We start from the raw sequence: 20,575 nt of genomic DNA, 5'->3' as shown, positions 1-20,575 counted from the left end.
CATTCCACACAAGTTTCCGATTTTCTTGCATGAATTGTTGCCCTTCATTTTGTTGTTTTCTAAAGAAAGCGAAAACTTTTCTGATCAGTATTTTTAAATGCTTATTGAACAAATTGAGGGCAGTTTATTAATTTTTTCTAGCCATTTTATATTAGTTTTGGAAGCAAGGCTCTTGACCTTCTAAAAGTGAAGGGTGATTATGGACAATGACGTTTTATAGTTTAACCACAGTCTAATATATATATTTATTAGACTGTGGTTTAACCGTTATGGAGAGTCTGTGAAAGTTTGTGTACTTGTTGCTATTGGTAGCACTGATCACAGCAGCGTTGATCGCATTACCTGTCAGCACACCAATATATTTGTCCATGCAGATAGTATGTAAGTATCTAATGGTTATGGGACGATAGAAAGAGCGACAAGAATTAAGTAAAAATTGTATCATGTTTCGTGTTATCTTTTGTCTTTTATCTAAGCGTATCCAGGTTGAGTACATGCGGGATTGTCTGTTGTGTTAGTTGAGCGTATTTGGTGAGTTGACTAGTTAACGAACATATCAATATGCTTGTTATTACAGGGGACTGAATTGAACACTAACTTATAAGAGGTGATGTAAGTTGTGTGTTGATAGGAATAAACAGATAATGTGAGTTAATGAGTGCATTAAGATCTTTGTTGTACAAATGATGAATCATAGCTGTAGGCATTCGTGGTAGTGAGTATAGAATAACCAACTCTTAATTTCTTGACTAATTTGTCATTGAAATCAACCTTTCATCTCGCTACTACTAAGCAATGATTTTAATTTCCAGTCTATTATTAATATTTACTCTTACTCAACTAGCTGCTACACTGCAGGATATGTCCCTTCTGGACAAATAGGCCTAGTGCAGTTTCTTTCAAGTAACAATCTCATAACCTGTGTAAGAATTTAAAGTGACCTAGGATATAGAAAACATTGAGCAGAAATGAAGATGCTCCATATGGACGATTTTCTGTATCTAGTTAATATGTTTCTATTTTCATAATCTCAGTGAACTTTGTCAAGAGGGAGCGTTAATAATGTTCGCATAGGCCTAGTAAGAGAAGTGAAACTGAGTAGGTTCTTAAATTTCCCTTGCATCTATTCGTTCTCAGAGTTGAAAGTAAAATGTTATTGGATAAAACTACAGTAATTTTAGCGTTCTTAGTTCAATATGGACTATTGGTCGCCCATATTTTGACTATCTTAAGTCTACCACATACTGGACGCTTTTAGACAGGCAGCAATCTTGCAGGTAACATATAGGGTAGGTAGTATCATGCTCTACTCCTCAGTAGCAATGAGATGCAGCTTGTCGAGTTTGATCTGAGCCCACGTCAATGTGTGAAGGAATGAAAGAGGAATTTGGAGGAGAAATATACATTTAAAAAGTTCAATATAGACTACACGAGGGAAATTGGGGCTGAGAGAAAGAATCGATGTGGGCTTCAAGTCTGTTGGTCACTTATCTCTGATTTTCGTCGTTCCATTTGTAGACGTATGTTCGTGGCCCAGTAGTTTTAGGGCACATTCCAATATTTTTTCCTGGAGCCTTAGGAAAACTACGAAAAAACAGCCAGGATGAGTTGTCTCAATTCAAGAGATTTGCTGTGAGATGATTCCATTAAATTATTGCCTGATTGACTCTGAGGGCATATGTGGAGAATGATGGGTATTCTTATCAAAAGGAGTGTGTGTGTCCCTGGCTGAGATGTTGCTTGGGGTGGCGCATGTTTGCCATACTTGTTCTGAATATATGTGATTAATTGCTGATGGCAGCATCTGTTGAGCTGGATGCCACGCTAGGCAGGAAACAGTGTCCAGCACCTGGATTTTGAGGTTACGTAGGGATAGAGGATATAGAATCCTTGCTGTGTATTTAATAGCCCGGAGTGTAGCTCACCACGAGGCAGGATATCAGGTTGACTTTGGCGTAAAATGAGCTGGGGATGATTCCTCGAACATGTGCGTCCTGATGCTTTATTCCAGGTCATCAGAGACTGAGTTCATATCATTCATCTCAAATAGGATAAGGGAGAGAGCGAGGATGGAAATTAAGGATAGTGATTCTGACTTAAGACGAGATAATCAATGTACTGTTTGTGACAGTGGCGGCTCCTGCGTATTTCTTAAGAGGAGGAAAGAAGGTAACAGGACGAAATGACATCTTCTTGAATGAAACATGCTACAAATTAGCCAACATGCATACATGTAAGACCAGATAGTGTTGGGGTTGGTCTTCCCTTCTATATAGCAATAATCTGTTCTTGTAAACTGAGTTTCCTAAATTTTCCAAAATACATAATGTTTTCACTTCCATTCATTGTTGAATAATTGCACAAATTAACAATTACAAGGAAATTCACCTCGCACTATTTTTCGAGCAAACTACAGCATCATACATGTTGGAAGAGACTATAGTTACTAACACGTAATCGGAACCGTGGAAATGGGAATGGGAAATAATCTGAGGAAAGTGAGAACACTGCACCCACCCACGTGATCTGTGTTGTCACATGTATATTTTACAAGTTCAGTATCACATGCTTTTGAAGAATGTCAGTTCTTGTAAAGTCATACTACCATTATTGTTCAAAATTGCTGGTGGCCAATTAATTTTTTATGTTAAAAATAATGTAGTTTGGAGTACTACTTTCAATTTCAAATATATTTGTACAAAACTGACAACTTGGCTGTTGCCCTGTCTAGTACACAATGAATGGAAGTGAATTTCAGGGGCCAAAAAGATCTCCGATACTAACGTAGAACTACTCCCTCTTTGTTTTATATAAACCCGACTTTAACTTTCAAATATCCTTGAAAGTTTCAAACCATGAATAGTAGCTTATATAAAGTGCAATGAATGATATTTTTGATTTATAATTTAAAAAAAAAATGTTATATTGTGTCTTTCATAGCATTGCGTTAAAACTGTTTTTATTGTGCCTCCTCCTAGATGTGTTACAGTCTGGTTGAATGCAAGATTGTTAGATGGCAGTGGTAGCGAGCTTGCTGCACAATCAGTCGGTTTCTATTTCCCGCCCGTGCGCTGATTCAGAGGAGGATCTCCTCCCTCTCCGTTCATTTACTCGCTTTAAAACTCCACTTCTTTCTCTGGCCGCTAGTGCGTTGTTGTCTATGTGTGCTAACTGCAGTAAAGGAGGAATGGATTGACTTTCCTCCACACAAACAATCTCGCATCTTTCTAGCAGGACATGAGCGCGCATCGTAAAACTCGATCAACCGAGGTTTTCTTATAGCTGTGAACTTAAAAATTATCGAATCTTCCTTGAATTTCAAGGTACATATTTTATTTGGTATTACTTTCAAAAGAAGAAAAATGTGAGGAGGACATTTCTCCCTTCCCTCCCCCGAGGAACCGCCACTGGTTTGTGAAGTTTTCTTCAGCTGATTGCCATTGTGCCCTTGCCTGCCACCGTCATCACTCTGCTGTATGGTAGACTTTAAGATCTTACCAAGGAGAATCAAAACAGAAGCATATATTGGTAGTGAAAGTTTGGAAATACTTGCAGCAATAATCAGTTTGTCAATGCAAAATTCAGAAATTAAGTTGGACATCGTGAACAGTCGGTGATCTGCACCAAGAAAAATGAGAGTGACATAAGATAAAACTTGATGTCGAACTCCTTTCAAATGTGTTAAAACTAACATCTTGATAGACTTTTCATAACTATATACCAGGGAAATGAATGAGTGAGAATGGTATAGCCCTAAGCCACAAAAACAAAACTTTACAGGCGAACATATTGAAAGTTTAGAGTCCAATGCTGTTAGGCATGGTATCATATTTCTGTAACTTGTATTTTACTAGTAACTTTCCCATATGTGTAAGCATTGAAGTCGCACAAAAGACCGTTTCTGGTAAAAGTGTGGCTTTGGACTATCATTCTCACCCCTTCAAGTAATGTATAGTTGATATGTCGGGGATCGAATCTGGGTCCACGAGATTATAAGTTCAGCACTCTAACTACTAGACCATCATGGTGGCTCGTTTTGTTAGTGTATAGGCCTAATGGTATTCATTATATAAATTTTTTAATAACATGCATTTTATATACTGGTATGTCACTGGCTCTGTGAAGATCTGTGACCAGTATTGCCAACACATAAATTGTATCCCCGTCAGTCTAACACCTGAAAATCCGTCAGAATCCGTCAAAATAAAAAAAATACCCACTCATGTCTATATACAAATAAAAAGCAAATTTTAACACAACTAACTTACCAATCTTGATTGAAATAATAATTCATCCACATCATCTGCCCCTATTTCTACAGATGATGTTCTGGGTTAGTCTGTGTTCCCCCAGAAATTAAGCAATTAAAAATTACAGCATCTAAAAAGTCAAAAGGCGATGTAAATCGTAATTTCCGTCATAAAATCCGTCACCCGTCAAAGCCATTCTTTTCCCGTCCGTGACGTTGAAATTCCGCCAGTTTTGACGGAATTTCCGTCCAGTTGGCAACATTGTCTGTGACAGTAATTGACGTTTATCCTATGACTATGAGGTGTAACTATGTTACATTTTTTTTTATTTATTTTTCAGTGAGAAAAAGAGGATGGCCACATGGGGTTCAAGTGTTGATGTACTGGCGGATTTGGACAGGTTATCGGAGTTTTCAGCTGGCTGTAATTACACCAAAGATATCCCAATTGAATCTTATTCCTCATATGGGCGAGGAAGTGTCATTCAAGAGAGAGAGTCTTCGTCTCCACCACCATGTCCAGGATTGAAAACTGTGAGTGTTATCACCACTTTGTGATTTAAAGAAAGAAGGGTTGTATACTTCTTGTCAAGCTTAGATTGCCTCACTCTCCAGTCTTGTACCTGACCCAAAACATAATAAATTATTCAGTGCATGCTTATTAGTTATACAGCATTGTCACTTCAAGCTAAATCTGATTCTTTCTGAAATAGACCTGTTGCAGGGATGAGGTAAGTAATTTTTTTTTCTTAATAGAGCGGTTAGTGTGAAATTAAGGGTGTTTGATGAAAATATTTGGGGCTAAGAGGGATGAAGTTACAGGAGAATGGAAAAAGTTACACAACGCAGAACTGCATGCATTGTATTCTTCACCTGACATAATTGAGGGGCTTAGAACAAAAACCAGGTGACATTATTAAAAAAAAATGAGGTAAGTGCGTGTTGTGATAGCCCAAAAGGATGTTTCTTTGGGATAAAATCAGGTAAGTGATCACACTGTGCAGGGCTGCTATATGGGCATCATTTCACCAAACTAGTGTATAATATTTCATTGCATGTAGAACTTTAACTGTAATTTCCTCAAAACTAGGTTTCCGTCACTTACCTGCTTTTTGTTCCAAGCCCCTCAATTAGAAACATTAAATCCAGACTTTTGAGATGGGCAGAGCATGTAGCATGTACAGGCGAATCCAGAAATGCATATAGAGCATGGATGGGCATCGTGCCTCACTTGAGAAGTAATGCCTCACTGACCTTCACAGAGCTTATCGCTCTGAGTGACATCTTCACAGTCCCCATTCCTCCCTCACGCAGCTCCTAGGCGCTGGCAGGTTCTATATCAGTTTCATAAGCAATATCAGTGGTGGCATAATGGCATTATCAAAGCAGTGTGTACGCGTTAGAAAACGATTATTTCATGAGAAATGGGAGGAAGAGTTTTTTTTGCTGTTTAGAAGGGGAGGACATACAATGTATGTTATGCTCGAAAATCCATTAGGCATTAATACATTTAATATACAACGACATTACTCCTTATGTTATAAAGAACATGCTGAATTAGAAGGTAAGACAAATTAAATGTTATTTTTCGTACTATTCTGCAGAAAATTTATGATCTTAACATTTGCATAGAATACTAAATACGACATTATACCTTAAACACGCTGCATTAAAAGGTACGAGGAATTAAATGTTGTTTGTACGTATTATTTCCAAAAGAAATTTATATATAAAAAAAAAAAAATATTAAATGTGCGTAGAAAACGAAATATGATTTTCTGAAATTATTTTAGGTCGAGAACGTGCAAATCTATTAAGTAATCTTGATAAACGACAGAATATTCAAGAAAATAAACGTAGACAACGTGATGTAATATTATTGGCTAGTTACGCAATTTCTCGCCTGTAATTTAAATCAATTCAATGATGGAGAAATAGTAAAGAGGTTTATGATTAAAGCTACCGAATTAATTTGCGAAATCGAATAAAAGTTTTCGAGTCTCTCACATTAATCAAGCGCTTTCCTAATAATTCGCCACTGACCGCCTGAGCGATTACGATAAGGTGATGCAGGTCACAGCAGTTTATATTTCCCATCCTACTCTGCAGTCTCCTCTCCTAGTAAACAAACTATTTCAAATCGAGTGCCTCACGTAACCGAAAATTGTGCCCATGTAGGATATAGAGTGTTAAGCCCAGTTCAGACAGTGCGTGTTTCTGTGATGGGTTCCAAGGTGGATGCACTGATGGCTAACCTGCGTGCTTACTTGCTGGTGGCTCTTTTGATGGCTAGCTTGCTGGATTTCGAGGGTAGGTTCCTTGCTATTTTTCGTGATGGTTTGCAGGCTGGAACCAAAGATGATGATATAGTATCACCACTGAAACCATGTCGCCATGTTTGTTGTTTTCCAACTAAATCTGTTTTTTTCTATATTCTTTAGTTTCTAAGAAACAGCAATTAAATATCGGATTTTGACTGTTTTTCACTTCTGGCTTAAGCATCTTATTACGGCATTTACTACTGTTAATGTAGGACTTTAGTTGTTTTCCACTCACGGTTTAGTTTCTTTTTGACCATGAGTGTTGGCAACAGATGAAACAGCAGATGATTTTCCAATTTGAACTGTGAAAAGAGCCAGCTCCGTGAGAACAACAACCGTCACCGTAGCCAACATGGAAGCCAGCATCGTAGCCACCACTGCACCCAGCTTGCTAGACTAGACGGCATTTTGGAAGGCAGTCGGCTGCTATATGCGCCATAGTATTTCTGGTATGTGACGTCACAAGCTTGTACAGTAGAACCAATCGGAATCGGTCAGTAACAAGTACTTCTCGAGTTCGTTTGTTCATGTGTGAATGTTTCAATACATTGAATAAGAACTACTAACATTTACTGTGTGTGTGTAAGATAAATAAATGGAAGAAGAGATTGTAAAAAGACAAGTATTGCACAGGCAGGCATGGAAAGTAGTATTTAAGGCATATAATTATTTTAAAAACGTTGATGAGCAGAACGCTGTCGGCCATCTTGATGCAGGTTGCAATGTTTCCAACGCACAAGAAATGACTGCAGAAGCATGTGGTGTGGGATTGAGAACCTTGCAAAGAATGTAATTAGTGAAGGAAAGAGGGTTTATTTGTTGTCATGCTTACAGTAATCAACGGCTAAGGTCATTATTGTCTTTTGATAATTTAAATTCTCTCCTGCGCTATTTGTATTGCACGTGCACAGGAAGTACGATGTGGCAATGTTGTATGCTGCCTTGCTCTCTCTATCGGTCTCTCTCGACACAAATGCTAGCAGACTACTGCCTTCCGAATTTCCATCGACTCTAGCCACCTTGGAATCCATCATGGAATCAAGCACCGTCTGAACTGGGCTTTAGTTGGGAGACCTGAGGAAGAAGAGCTTTGGGGAGGCCGAGACATAGATGGGAGGATAATATTAAAATGGATTTGAGGGAGGTGGGATATGATTGTAGAGACTGGATGACTCTTGCTCAGGATAGGGACCAATGGAGGGGCTTATGTGAGGGGAGCAATGAACCTCCGGGTTCCTTGAAAGCCATAAGTAAGTATGAGCAGTTAGTGCAAGTAGTTTTCTTGCAAGTGTTTTATCAGCCATTACATAACAAATTACTGCAATACCTATAGGGATCACGAATTCAGCAGCCCGACATTGGATAGCACAACAGATTTGTGGCAAATGGATAATCTAGTCACCTAGTAGACATAGGAGATTAACTTTACTGTTTTTATGATATATATATATATAGCTGTAATGCTTTTCACGCGACTTAGTTCATCTCATTTTCTTTATGGCTACAATATTTTGTTTGGGTGCGTGTGATATTTAACTTAACATAACTAACAGTTACTGAAGGTATGGTCACACGTTGCTACTTTTGCAGCGCTGCAGTACAAAAAACTGCGCAACTCTTGTACTGCGACGTGTGAACAACGGTGGAACCTGAAAAGTAGCGGCTGCCGAACCTGCTGCCCGCTACTTTTCCATGCTGCGCGCAACTTAAAAGTAGTGACGTGTAAACAGGGTTCTCAGGGTTGCAGCCGCAGCATTTTTGATATTGGTTTTGTTGAAACTTTTGCTGCGGTTGTAACCAGTGTTACCATCCAAATGTGCCAATGATACTGTTATTGTTTGGATATATTTTAATGTTAAATGTGATGAAAATAAATTATTTGTAACAGTTATTAAATACACAACACAGTCTGAGCATAATTGCTGACGATATAATTCAATTTTTAAATTTTCTGTAGCGTAGTTCCAAACAGGAGGGTTGCCAACATTGATTACGTGAATATACTGTTGGTTATCATTTAAGTATACAGGCGTTTTTAAAAGCTTTATTGTAAAAATAACGTCAATTTCTGAATACTAGATACGACAGAAAAGCAAATAATAGTTAAGGAAGCTTTCGCATGAGTTTCTTAATAATGCGAACATAACCACAAAATGTATATTGAGGAGTCAACACAGAGATGGAAACCTGCAGCATGACTGCAGCTGCAAAAGTAGCGCCTTGTATGTGAACAGACTCGCAACCTCCAGTTGCAACTTTTGCAGCACGAAAAGTAGCGTGCAGCGCGCTACTTTTGGCTTACGTGTGAACACGACTTTTGCAGCTGCAGTACAAAAGTTGCGCTGCAAAAGTAGCAATGTGTGACCGTACCTTGAGTCTTCAACATTACAACTAGGCAACGTTGTGTAAGCGTGAATGGCTTGTGTTGTTCTGAATGGCTAAAAAGCTGCGATCTCCATGAACTAAGTTGCATGAAAAGTGATATAGTGCAGCAGTGTTGCCTGCAAGAACATGGTCATACCAGTTTTGTACATTGTTTTCTTAATTTGTGTGTTGCAGTTTGATGAAGATGAATGTTTTTCACAACCAACTTTAACTTTCGGATATGGAGCTGGTAGAGGAGAACGAATTTTGGCTCTAAACAGGCACAGGGAGGAGTCTTCTCTTCAGCAGCAGTTACGAATGGTTTGTTGTTTTTAGTTTTTTTACCTGCTTCATTTTATTTATTTTTCTTTCATATATAGAATTAGTGAAAACTTGAATATGGGGTGTGGCACAAGTCAGTTAACTGTTACAGCATTTGTCAAGTTGCCCAAAAATATCAGCAAGGATTGCTTCTAGGTAGTAAAAAATTTCTCATAGGAGTTTAGGGTCAGCTTACTTCATACTCTAAGGGTGAAACCCTAGATCATATATGTAACAGATATGTCGGGGTTATAGGCTTTGAGGTTAACAACTTTTGTCAGGTTTACTACGCTACCATCTAGTTGTTACATAAGGAGTCACGTCATAATACCCATTTGAATTGCATTAGCGACTGTGCTGCCATCTCGTGTTCGTTTACGGCGGACGGGTGGTGATCCTGGCAGTTGTTCTCTTCAAAGTGCTGCCGATTTTAAGGTAGCGAGGAGTTATCTGTTACATATGATCTAGGGTGAAACCTAACCATTTTCCCCCCATTACTACATATGCTAGTGGATTGTAGTGATTTTCTAGTTTGCAGGTTGAATTTTCTTTTGCCAACTTCGTTTCGATTTCGATATTGACAAATATTACAAATGGTAGTGATTTTATAAGTGGTATGTTGGCAGCTGAGACAAATATCGACAATATTTGTCGGTACTGGAGTTCCATGAAATTAAAATTTTACTAGATTTCTGAGCTGGTTACTGGAAGCTAGTGAAATTTGAACATGCTAATAATTAATTAATATCAGTATTAATAGTAATATATAATAATTATTTTGTGTGTTGCGTTGTGGTTGTAATTCAAGACTATAGTCAGGTAAGTTTTCGAAGTTAGTACTAATAATTTCATGTGGTCAAACAGAATACATTTTTGGTTATGTCTCGTGAGTAAATTGTTTAGTCAAACCAATGAATTTCGTATTGCCAGACAAAATACTTGACATATTGATCCCTTTCCCGTTAGTTTGCGTACAAAAATGTTACAAATTATTGAATTATTAAGAATAACCTTCCAACATAAAATACAGTAAGTACTTAAATAAGTCATTTAGTACGTAGGATCATGTGATACCTGGTAACAGTTGGCAACACTGACAAGACAGCAATATTTGCTGTTTAGGAACTGTTCTTATGTGACCCTCACTATAAATGAGGATAATCCAGATAGAAGACTTGAGTTTTATATGATTCGGAATGAAAGTGATCCTAACTTCTACAAAAAAACATTTTGCGGATCTTTTAAGTTCATTGGTAGACTTAACAAATATTGTTGTTTAGTCAACTGTCCGAAGACAGGTCTGAACCTCACAAGTGATACCAAGAAGGCTCCATTTATAAGGCAACAAGTGTATTGTGCTTCAGATAATTCGTGAGCTATGTTTGAGAAGGAATTGAATGTTCTTGGTGTTAACAGTTTGGGCTTGAAATGCTTGTGACTTCAAGAATGCCACATTTTCTCTTAGAAGTATAATCAGAACATGTTTATTACCAAAGTATGTCAAATGTTTCCTAGGGAAGGGTGGGACTCCACCATTATGTGGTCACCTTGTTGCATGCTGATGTGTAGCATCATAGAGGAGATGGTACTATGTAAAATCTTGGATTATGTGCCGAACTTGTGAGAGTTACATTAATTTTTTCTATTGCAGGCTATGGGTCCAGGATTTTCAAACGAATTAATAGAGGATTTTATCCGTGGTGGTAAGTTTTACTATACATGCACAAAGAAATGCATATTACTTTTTACATTGTAAGTATGCCACATTCATTAAGATAAATGATATCAAAATAATTGGTATTTCGACAATTCATACCAGTAAATTCATGCCACAATTCATTCCAAGAAATATTTGTCCTTTAGCAATTTATTCCAAGAATCATATTTGTCCCACTACAATTACCGGTACTCGTGATTTTAAGAAAAGATCAATATTATTTGTAGGAAAAGGGCAGAAATTATTTGGAAATAATTTGAAATAATCCTGCAACAATTTATTTTTTGCTGTTGTTCAACAATAGTCGTGAATTAGAACAAGAGGAAGTAGAAAGTAGAAATGTATGCCATTATGAAATGTCTACACAGGCAATTCTTCACCTGGACTTGGTGGATCCCCTAAAAAGAGGGAGAGAATATCAGGAGGTGGACAGTCAAGTGGAATGAATTGTTTCTCACTACAAGGACAATGCTTGGACACGCCATCTCAGGGAATGATATTTAAAATTAACTTGTACACAAAATATTATACATACTGTACATAAGTCTTCCAAAATTTAATACATCTTGATTACACAACTTTTAACACTATACTTCATATTCCGAAATAAAATTTAATGTTGACTTTTATTCAATGTGATGCACGACACACTTAATGGTGTATGTCTTTAAAATTTGTGATATTGAACTTATTTGGTACAAGAACTGGGACTTATTTGGTACAAACCTAGAACGAATTTACAGTGACGAATTTTGTAATAGTACCAATTTGCATTGTGACAAATTGTTTGGGTTGAATTATCGCAGTACAAACTGTTAGAGACAAATTGTCGTACATTTAAATATTTTAGGAATATGTGTGATGAGACTTTCTTATGTTAAATTCTAACGTACACTTAGCGGCAAAAAGAATGGGTCGGCCGACAATTTCTAAGTTCCAGAGACATAACATTGCGCATGCTCGTCTCGTCAACACCATAGTTCACTAGGTAACACATAATTAAACCATTTAAATTTGCTGTATTTTGTTTAAGAGGCTAAAATATGTAATACGATCGAATGGTGGGTTGATTCTAGATACATCAAGGCCCTTGAAGAGTGAAATAGTAATAAAATTGATAAATACAAAATCGACCAGAGCGAATATGAACAGGAAAACCATGTATTATGCCAAACTGATATAAACAGTTGCAGTAGCGTAAGTTGTTACGGCATTGGTATATCGAACAAGTTAGTTCCGTAGTAGCTCTAGGTTCGAATCTCCCCCAATCTTCTTCTTTTTCTTTTTTTTTTTTTTATTACAAATTTGCCATCTTATGTGTCTCGCAAAGCTATAATTATGTGGCGATATATCTTAGAATATGCCTGAACTCTAATAATAATATACCTCCCTCTCTCTTTCAAGCAATACTGCTATCTGTTAATACAACGTTCTGGCTCGTCATTACGCTTGAAGATGGCACAGAAACAATAACTCATTGGCCTGGTTCGCATAGGTTATTCTATGTATGCTACTCTCTGACAGGACTTTGATTGGAGAAATGTCATTTTCTCCGACCAGGTAATTGTCTCCAGTAACATTCTGTGTATGCTACTCTCCTACAGGACTTCTATTGGAGAAATGTCATTTTCTCCGACGAGGTAATTGTCTCCAACAGCAATGATAGTACTGCCCTAGTTTATTGTATGAATGACCACCGATACGCTTCGCGTGAGGGTCGCGTGTTGGGGGTGGATGTCATATGATGGGGCAGGACTTCTGGAATGCATCCACGGTCTGTTTACGGCAGAAGTCTACGAACACATTTTGGCAAATGTAATGATCCCTTCCGCCCGAAAACGATATCCAGAAGGAACACTTTTCTTCCAGTAGGATAATTATCTGATACACACCGCCAACCGGATTCAAAGATGGTTTACGAGGAGGCGTGATGTCGACCCAGTCGACTGGCCTCCAAATTCACCAGATATGAATCCGTTTCAAAATTTGTGGGCTGCAGTCAAAAGGATCCTATGCTCTATTTGGGCAGAACAACCACCCGTTCGGACACCTGAGGAATTATGGGACAGAGTTCTAGATGCAAGGGAGAAGATGGCCAAGAATTTAGACCTGTTCCATAATCTTGTGAACTCCATGCTGCGCAGAATGAGGGCAGATGTTGACGCAGGTGGTTTGTGGACGAGATGCTAGTCCCCACCACAGCCTTCTTTTGTTAATATATTAACAAATTGTTTGTTTTTGTTAATTTAATTATTTATCTGTGTCTGATATGCGTCCGTTTTTTTTAGGATGTGAAACAAGTATTTTTGTTTATATAGACCAGGTTTCACCTATTAATAGCCCACAGGTGATGGGCAATAATATTTTTACAAGGCAGGCATAACGAAGTTTGTTAACAAATGCCATTTCACATTTAAACTAATAAATTAAGTAAAAGTTAAAATAAAAAAAAAATAATAATTTTACCGCACCAGGAGGTGAACTCACAACCTCTGACACGGATGTCAGACTTCTTACCACTGGGCACACACTGCTCGTAAGGTTTATTACATTATAGACGGATGACTTTCAATGAAGAGACACCACAGCAATGCCTTGCGCTGGGTTACGTTTACACGAATGAACCGCGCAATAGAACTTAGCATTTCTATTGACCAAGAGTCTGCCCATTCTTTTTGCCACTAAGAGTACCTTGTTTACATGTTTCGACCTATTATGGGTCATCTTCAGAACTGGTCGTTGCTGGTCTTGGCACCTCTTGTTTTGTTTCCTGTGAGGGTGTGCTCGTGTGGTGTAAAGTGGAGTCAGTGTGTGTGTTCTGAAATTGAGTTGTGTGTTGAGAATTTCGATCCAGTAATTTGGTGCTGGCTCCAGTAGATGGCAGATTGAGTCTTAGATCTTCTATGTAAAAAGTTTCCTTGGCCAATTCGTATGCTAATCTTGATGGTGCATACTTTCCCACTCTGAGGGCACACTTTAGGAACTGTGCTTTCACTTTCTCAATGAGTTCTAAGTCATTGACTGTCAGCTTTTCCCATATTAAATCCAGTCCATACGTGACTATTGGGGATATTGCCGTGTCGAAAAGGCTAGTGGCTGTCTTTAGAGATAGTGATGCAATGTTCTTTATCCTATATATGGCTTTCGTGGCCTCTGCTGTCCTCTCCCGGATGTGGCAACTGAACGAGTTCCCTGTCGTTTGTAGGATTACGCCTAAATATTTGAAACTGTTGACCATTGTTAAGGGCTCGCTGTGTAGCATCACTATGTCCTTTGTTGAAGTTCCCCCTCCCTTCCTGAATGTCATCAGGCAGGTCTTTTGCATGTTGATGCTCAGTTGGTTTTCCTCTGCCCATCTATCTAGTTCCAGAAGGGTTTCTTGTAGCTCTTCTCGGTTAGGAGATCCTAAGGCCATGTCGTCTGCATACATGATTAATGTGGTTGAAGTCTTTCTTTCGAGTATCTCCACAATGTCTGCCGTCATTATATTAAACAGTAGCGGGCTTATGGGGGTCGCCCTGTAGGACTCCATTTGTCTGTATGATGGTCTTTCTCTGTCAATATTGCATTGCTAAAGTTTGAAACAGTTTTAAACATCTGAATGAAGTCCATTGTTGTAGGTTAAATATTAAATGTGAAACAAATCTGTTGTTGTTATTATTATTATTATTATTATTATTATTATTATTATTATTATTATTATTATTATTATTATTATTATTATTATTATTATTATTATTATTAAATATCCGCGGAAAAGAACCCTAATTCACCAAGCGGTATGCTAGGGTTTTAGTTTTTGTTATATGGTATACTACTTACCTATACTACTCATTTTTACACAGATAATGGTGAAATATGTATCTACAGTCTTTTAAAAATAAAGTTTAGCAAGTCTATAAATTGTCTGTAGCAACAAGGTTTTTTGATTACTTCACATAGTGGAGTCCTGTATTCGGTGTCGCAGTCCAGAAGATGTCTTTATTTGAAATCTCTTTGCATCAATAATAGGACAGTCAAATAGAAGGTGTTTCACACTGTGAAGGTCTTCGCGCCAGGAGCATGTAGAGTCGATGTCTGCTGGAATGTTGAATCTGTTGAAGTAAGTACCAAATTTTCCATGTCCAGAAAGAAACTGCTTTGTTACGAAAGTAGGTTTGAAGTGATGGCTTTTGAGTCGGTTGTGGATTGTTGGGAAGTAGGTGTCTCTTGTTAGTGATCCAGTTGAGCATGTCGTCCATCTAGTATTCCAGTTTTGATGAGACAAATCTGTTATGTATAAGAAAGTGCGCGATAAGTTGCCAGTTATGCTAATATTTGAAGTCTCTATGATTTGAGGCTTTCTCGGCGTTGGTTCGCTAATATGTTTTCGCGGGATATCAGCCGAGTTAAAATTTTGGAGTGTTCCAAGCTTTCAACTGCTATCTCTGCAGCCATCTTCAGGGAAGTTGTGTCTGGACAGAAAGTCATGGGTTATATAGATGTTAGGCTGTCTCAGGTGATATAGGATTGGTTGGCGGATCGGCCAATCTGGGGCCGGGAATTATAATTCCTTGTAAGCTCCGCCCCTCCTGGGATTCTTGTGTGAAGTTTGGCGGGTGATGAGTCCTGTTCCGCCGGTTGGAATCAGTTGCTGTCCTCGGTCTGTGATCTTAGTGACCTTGATTGTAAGAGGGCCTAAGCTCACACAAAATAAGCAGAATCCTCTAGAAGGAAAATATCAAAACCATACATAAATCACAGAGCAAAATCCGGAGTCATCTACGTCAGGTTAAAGACAGTCAGGGCCTAAGGACACCAGGGATTTACGAGATTCCATGTGAGTGCGGCAAAGTATACATAGGGCAGACTGGCCGCACAATAGGGACAGAATCAAAGAGCACAAGAGGAACCTAAGGCTCTATTGCCCGGAAAAATCTGCAGTGGCGCAACACAGCATAGAAAAGGAGCATAAAATACTGTTTGACCACACCAAGGTCATTAACAAATCAAGCCACTACTGGGATCGTACAATCAAGGAGGCCATAGAGATTAAGCTGGAGAAAAACAACTTTAACAGAGACGGTGGACTGCAGCTCAGTCAGGCATGGACACTGGCCTTGGACCAGCTTAGGCCCTCTTACAATCAAGGCCACGAAGATCACAGACTGAGGACAGCAACCGATTCCAACCGGCAGAACAGGACTCGTCGCCTGCCAAACTTCACACAAGAATCCTGGGAGGGGCGGAGCTTACGAGGAATTATAATTCCCGGCCCCGGATTGGCCGATCCGCCAACCAATCCCGTATCACCTGAGACAGCCTAACATCTATATAACCCACGACTTTCTGTCCAGACACAACTTCCCTGAAGATGGCTGCAGAGATAGCAGTTGAAAGCTTGGAACATTCCAAAATTTTAACTCGGCTGATATCCCGCGAGAACATATTAGCGGTATTTGAAGTCTGTCTGAGAAAAAAAGAAAGTTAGGTAAACACGTGCATGTTGTTTTGAGATCTCTGAATTGGAAAATAACCCTCTTGTTTGTTGCCATGTGTACAGATATATTAATATTGGTGTTCTGTGGCTTACATGACTTTATTCTTTTGCTGGTGCACCACAGTGGTCTAGTGGCTAGAGCACTGGACTTACAATCCTGTGGACCCAAGTTTGATCCGTGACATACCCTCAATTTATAACTTGTGTTTGGAAAGTCCTTGGTCCAGGTAACAAGGTTTCTTTTCTGGGAGCCCTGGTTCCCTTGTGGCATCCCAACAAATCTCTCTTGTCTCATCGTGGGTGTAGCGTAGAACAGCTTCCTAAGGCTCATCCTGGGCAACAATTCTATTGGTAATTTGGTCTACATAATAACGAAAAGTCAAGTAACCACCATTAGTTAAAAAAAAAGAAAAAAATTCGGTAGGCAGAGTATAAATGGGTGAATGGACAGACAGAAACATGTAACAGTTTAAATTTATGCTTCTGAAATCTGTATGTAGAAAGTTTAAGGGAACGAAGTAAAAAAATCTACTAGATTGTTTAATGTACAGTGGAAGACCTAATTGTTAAGTAGGCAAAAAAAAAAAGTTTCAAGATCTGTAGCATGGTTCATAAGAGGATACAGTTTTAATTCCCTCTCAACATAGATATGTAATATTTAAACAGAAAAGCGAAGTGAATATTTCGTCATCGTATGAACCAAAGCTTTTGGCTTGAAGCATGTGTGCAGTGTTGCATTCTTTGATTTAGAAAATATTTATACTTGTTGAACTAATATGTCCCTTGTCATACATACTAGAACACTAAAGATTTATAAAAAGTACTTGAGGATAGTCACCCTGCTTGCACGATAATGTATGGCTCCATGTGGCACCTACGACCCTAGAATCTTCTGTGGTGCTTCGGTTATTGTTGGATAGTTTTTGAGTATAGTGCAGCACAGATCTTGCACTTATTTCATGCTCATAAAGATCATCTTTCTGGCCCAAGTTTTCCACTGATGAAAACATGAAAATTGTTACGAGATGGTTGACAACACAGCACACAGTGTTTTAGAAGTCAGAAATTGATAAACACATGCCATATTTAGACAAGTTTCTGAACTTGCTGAGGATCATGTTGAAAACTACTATTGAACTATTATTCAATCCGACATCAGAATGAGAATCCGGTGTGGCTTAGTGGATAGAGCATCAGCACGTAGAGCTGAAAACCCGGGTTCAAATCCTGGTGCCAGAGAGAATTTTCTCTGTTCCACTCCTCTTTCATCATATGGTGACGCAGAATTTCTGCACGGAAATATCATATATACTTCGGTACATCGTAATAACTAGGCTTCGAGACTTTGGACCCGATACAATAAGTTTACTGTGCATGCACTATAGGTTGTTGACTCGCTGCAGGTAGATAAAGATGTGTTGAGGTAACAATGTTGCTATTTAGAGTAGAGTACGGTAGTATGGGGAAACACGCATATGTACATTCTGAAAGTAAATATACATTACACAATGGTAATGTATAAAGAATGTGAAAAGCATTTATTCTCCTGTATTTTATAAGCATTTGTGTTTAATTATACACAGTGTTAATGGTGGAAATAAGCATATAGCAATTTTAATTTTTTCATTTATCCTATTGGTCGTCTTTAGGAAGTGCAGTTACAGTACCGAATTGCAATGTCCCTACTACAAGATACATTCTCAGTGTCTCAAACGTAAATCTTTTTCGGTTATCTGCCCAAGTTTGTACTGTAGAAAGCTACGCTCTACGTCGCATGACGTGATAGGAGCAAAACGAAAAAACCTAACATCATTGCAGTCTCTAAGAGACAGTCCTTTATTCTCGGGTGACTCTATGTCCACTAATTTGCGGTTTATGTTACACAATGTTCCATATCCGTTATTTTTACATAAAATTGATTTCCACTTCTGTTTTATACGTTCAGTAAGTGGTGTACTTGATGTCTCATTAATTCTCTGGATCATTTTCTAAATTAATTTGAGGGCTTGCGGCATCTCTTGCTCTGACTTTTCTAACCGTGTAATAGTTTCAGATATAGTTTGTATGAAAACCAAATTATTCGTCAGAACCTTCAAATCTAGAGCATTTTCCTTTGCGTATGTGTTGGCATTCATTCTACAGTACCCTCACCCACTGTACGCTTTACCACTATACTCAGTACGCCGTTATGCGGATTTTCCACTGAACTGCTCTATTGGGTCCGAAGTCTCGAAGCCTGGTAATAACATATGATATGCGAAAAATAATCACTTGGTGATTTAAGACGGCGCTTATTCCGTTGGATCCTGGCCACTTAGTCACTCATAACGAGTGCACTTGTGCACATGTGTGGACATTGTGCCACTGTCATACATCTATGACGCAGTGCATGAGGATAGGCCACTAGAGGGAACCCAAGAGGTGAAACTTAAACTGAGAAGATTCAATCCGACATCGGTAGAGCGTCAGCACATAGAACTGAAAACCTGGGTTCAAATTCCTGTGCCAGAGAGAATTTTTCTCTGTTCCATTCATCCTTCATCATATGATGACGCAGAATTTCTGCACGGAAATATCATATGTACTTCGGTACATCATAATAATAATATGCTATTAAACAGACTAATAGCTATTTCACTTGTTTCATATGAAGAGTTTGCTGGGAAAAATGATGAATGTCACAGTTTTCTTAAGGTTGATGTCATTATCTAATTCAATGGGTCACTGCGAAATTTAATGTTGTTGTTATGAAAAATGGTAAAAAGGAGAATTATCACCACGAATACAGTAATCCTTTCCTTTATTTTCTATAGAAACAGCACTACATCTTGCAGTTATAGAGTCAATTAGATCATTATGTAATCCTTAATAGAAATGTGACATTCATCGTTTTTCCCGCAAGCTCTTCATATATAAATTTGTGAATCGGAAATTGATCCTGTGAACTTTGAACTCATCCTCACACATTCTTCTATGCACGACCTGATTTCTTCCAAATAGAACTGCTTAATTAAATTTAATGGAGAAGTGTTACATTTCAGATTCCTCAAGTGAACATTCGGGCCAGTTTGAAGACATTCAGGAAGAAAGTGCTGTTGAAGATCCAGCAACAGAAGATACGAGTGTATTACGTGATAGTACTACTGATGACTCAGGAACGTCACTAGGAACACCACTACCATTATCATCTTCATCACCATCAACTTCAATTTCACCAGTGTCATGTTCAGCTGAAGAGACAACACTTGATACCAAAACAGCTGTTGCTGAAGTAAAGAGACAGAAAAGATCACCTCGTCGTAATAGAAATGCACTTATTAACAATTTGATTAGTAACAGAGATAAAGAAAAGGATATAACTACTGAAAAAATTAACGAGACAAAAAATAAATTCACATCTCCTACTAAGTTTAATAGGGACTCTATAAAAAGAAGTGAGGTTGCGGTGTTTAATCCAGAGCCCGTCGATGTCATAGATGACATTTATACTCCAAATTTACCAATAAAGAATAGTAATAATTTTTATTTGAGAGAGGAAGATTTTCCACCCTTGTGATAATAAATAAAGCAAAATTTTATGAAAAAAAAAAAAGAAATCACTGAAAATTTTTCTTTCGTAAAATCAGAGAAATACAGGGAATCAGTCTTCACAGTGAACCTAATGATCTCTCTTATGGTCTACCTACATTTCCAGGTTTGTAATAGAGAAATTGTTTACAGCAATCACTGGTTGTCTTCCCTATCACGGTTTTTCTCTGTTACAGCAGTGAGCTGTCTTCTAGTAAATTGTAGTCTAATGAAAGTAAAAGTTCTTACACTTATTTTTGTGGTAGTTGCTCTCATATTTTTAAAGTAACTTTCTCCAAATCTGGTGGAGTCTACACATGAAATGTTGATTTCTTCCACAATATATTCTTTCAGGGATCTTGTACGTGAACATGTGGTTGTAAATTTACTAATATTTAAACTGCAAATACTCGAAAAGTTGCAGCCATAATTTGCTTTAATTTTTAGTATTACAATGGATCATTTAGGAATTTTAAGATACGAGATATAACTTTTAGATACGTAGTTTTTCTTTACTTACTATTACATACATTGTAAAAAATAATTCTTAAATTTGC

General features: G+C 38.0%; 1 protein-coding gene across 1 annotated transcript; it reads left to right on the top strand.

Moving 5' to 3' along the window:
* The first annotated feature begins 292 nt into the window (after positions 1-292).
* LOC138701754 (uncharacterized) lies at positions 293-20,047 on the top strand. Its single transcript, XM_069828980.1, has 5 exons — positions 293-381; positions 4,591-4,783; positions 9,130-9,255; positions 10,907-10,958; positions 19,493-20,047. Exons 2-5 carry the CDS (start codon positions 4,604-4,606, stop codon positions 20,005-20,007), a joined length of 873 nt encoding a protein of 290 aa, XP_069685081.1. The 5' UTR covers positions 293-381; positions 4,591-4,603; the 3' UTR covers positions 20,008-20,047.
* The last annotated feature ends 528 nt before the right edge of the window (positions 20,048-20,575 follow it).

The sequence above is a fragment of the Periplaneta americana genome, chromosome 6, assembly GCF_040183065.1.
Source record: "Periplaneta americana isolate PAMFEO1 chromosome 6, P.americana_PAMFEO1_priV1, whole genome shotgun sequence".
NCBI lineage: Eukaryota > Metazoa > Arthropoda > Insecta > Blattodea > Blattidae > Periplaneta > Periplaneta americana.
Note: the sequence above shows the minus strand (reverse complement) of the source record. Positions and strands in the feature narration are given on the sequence as shown.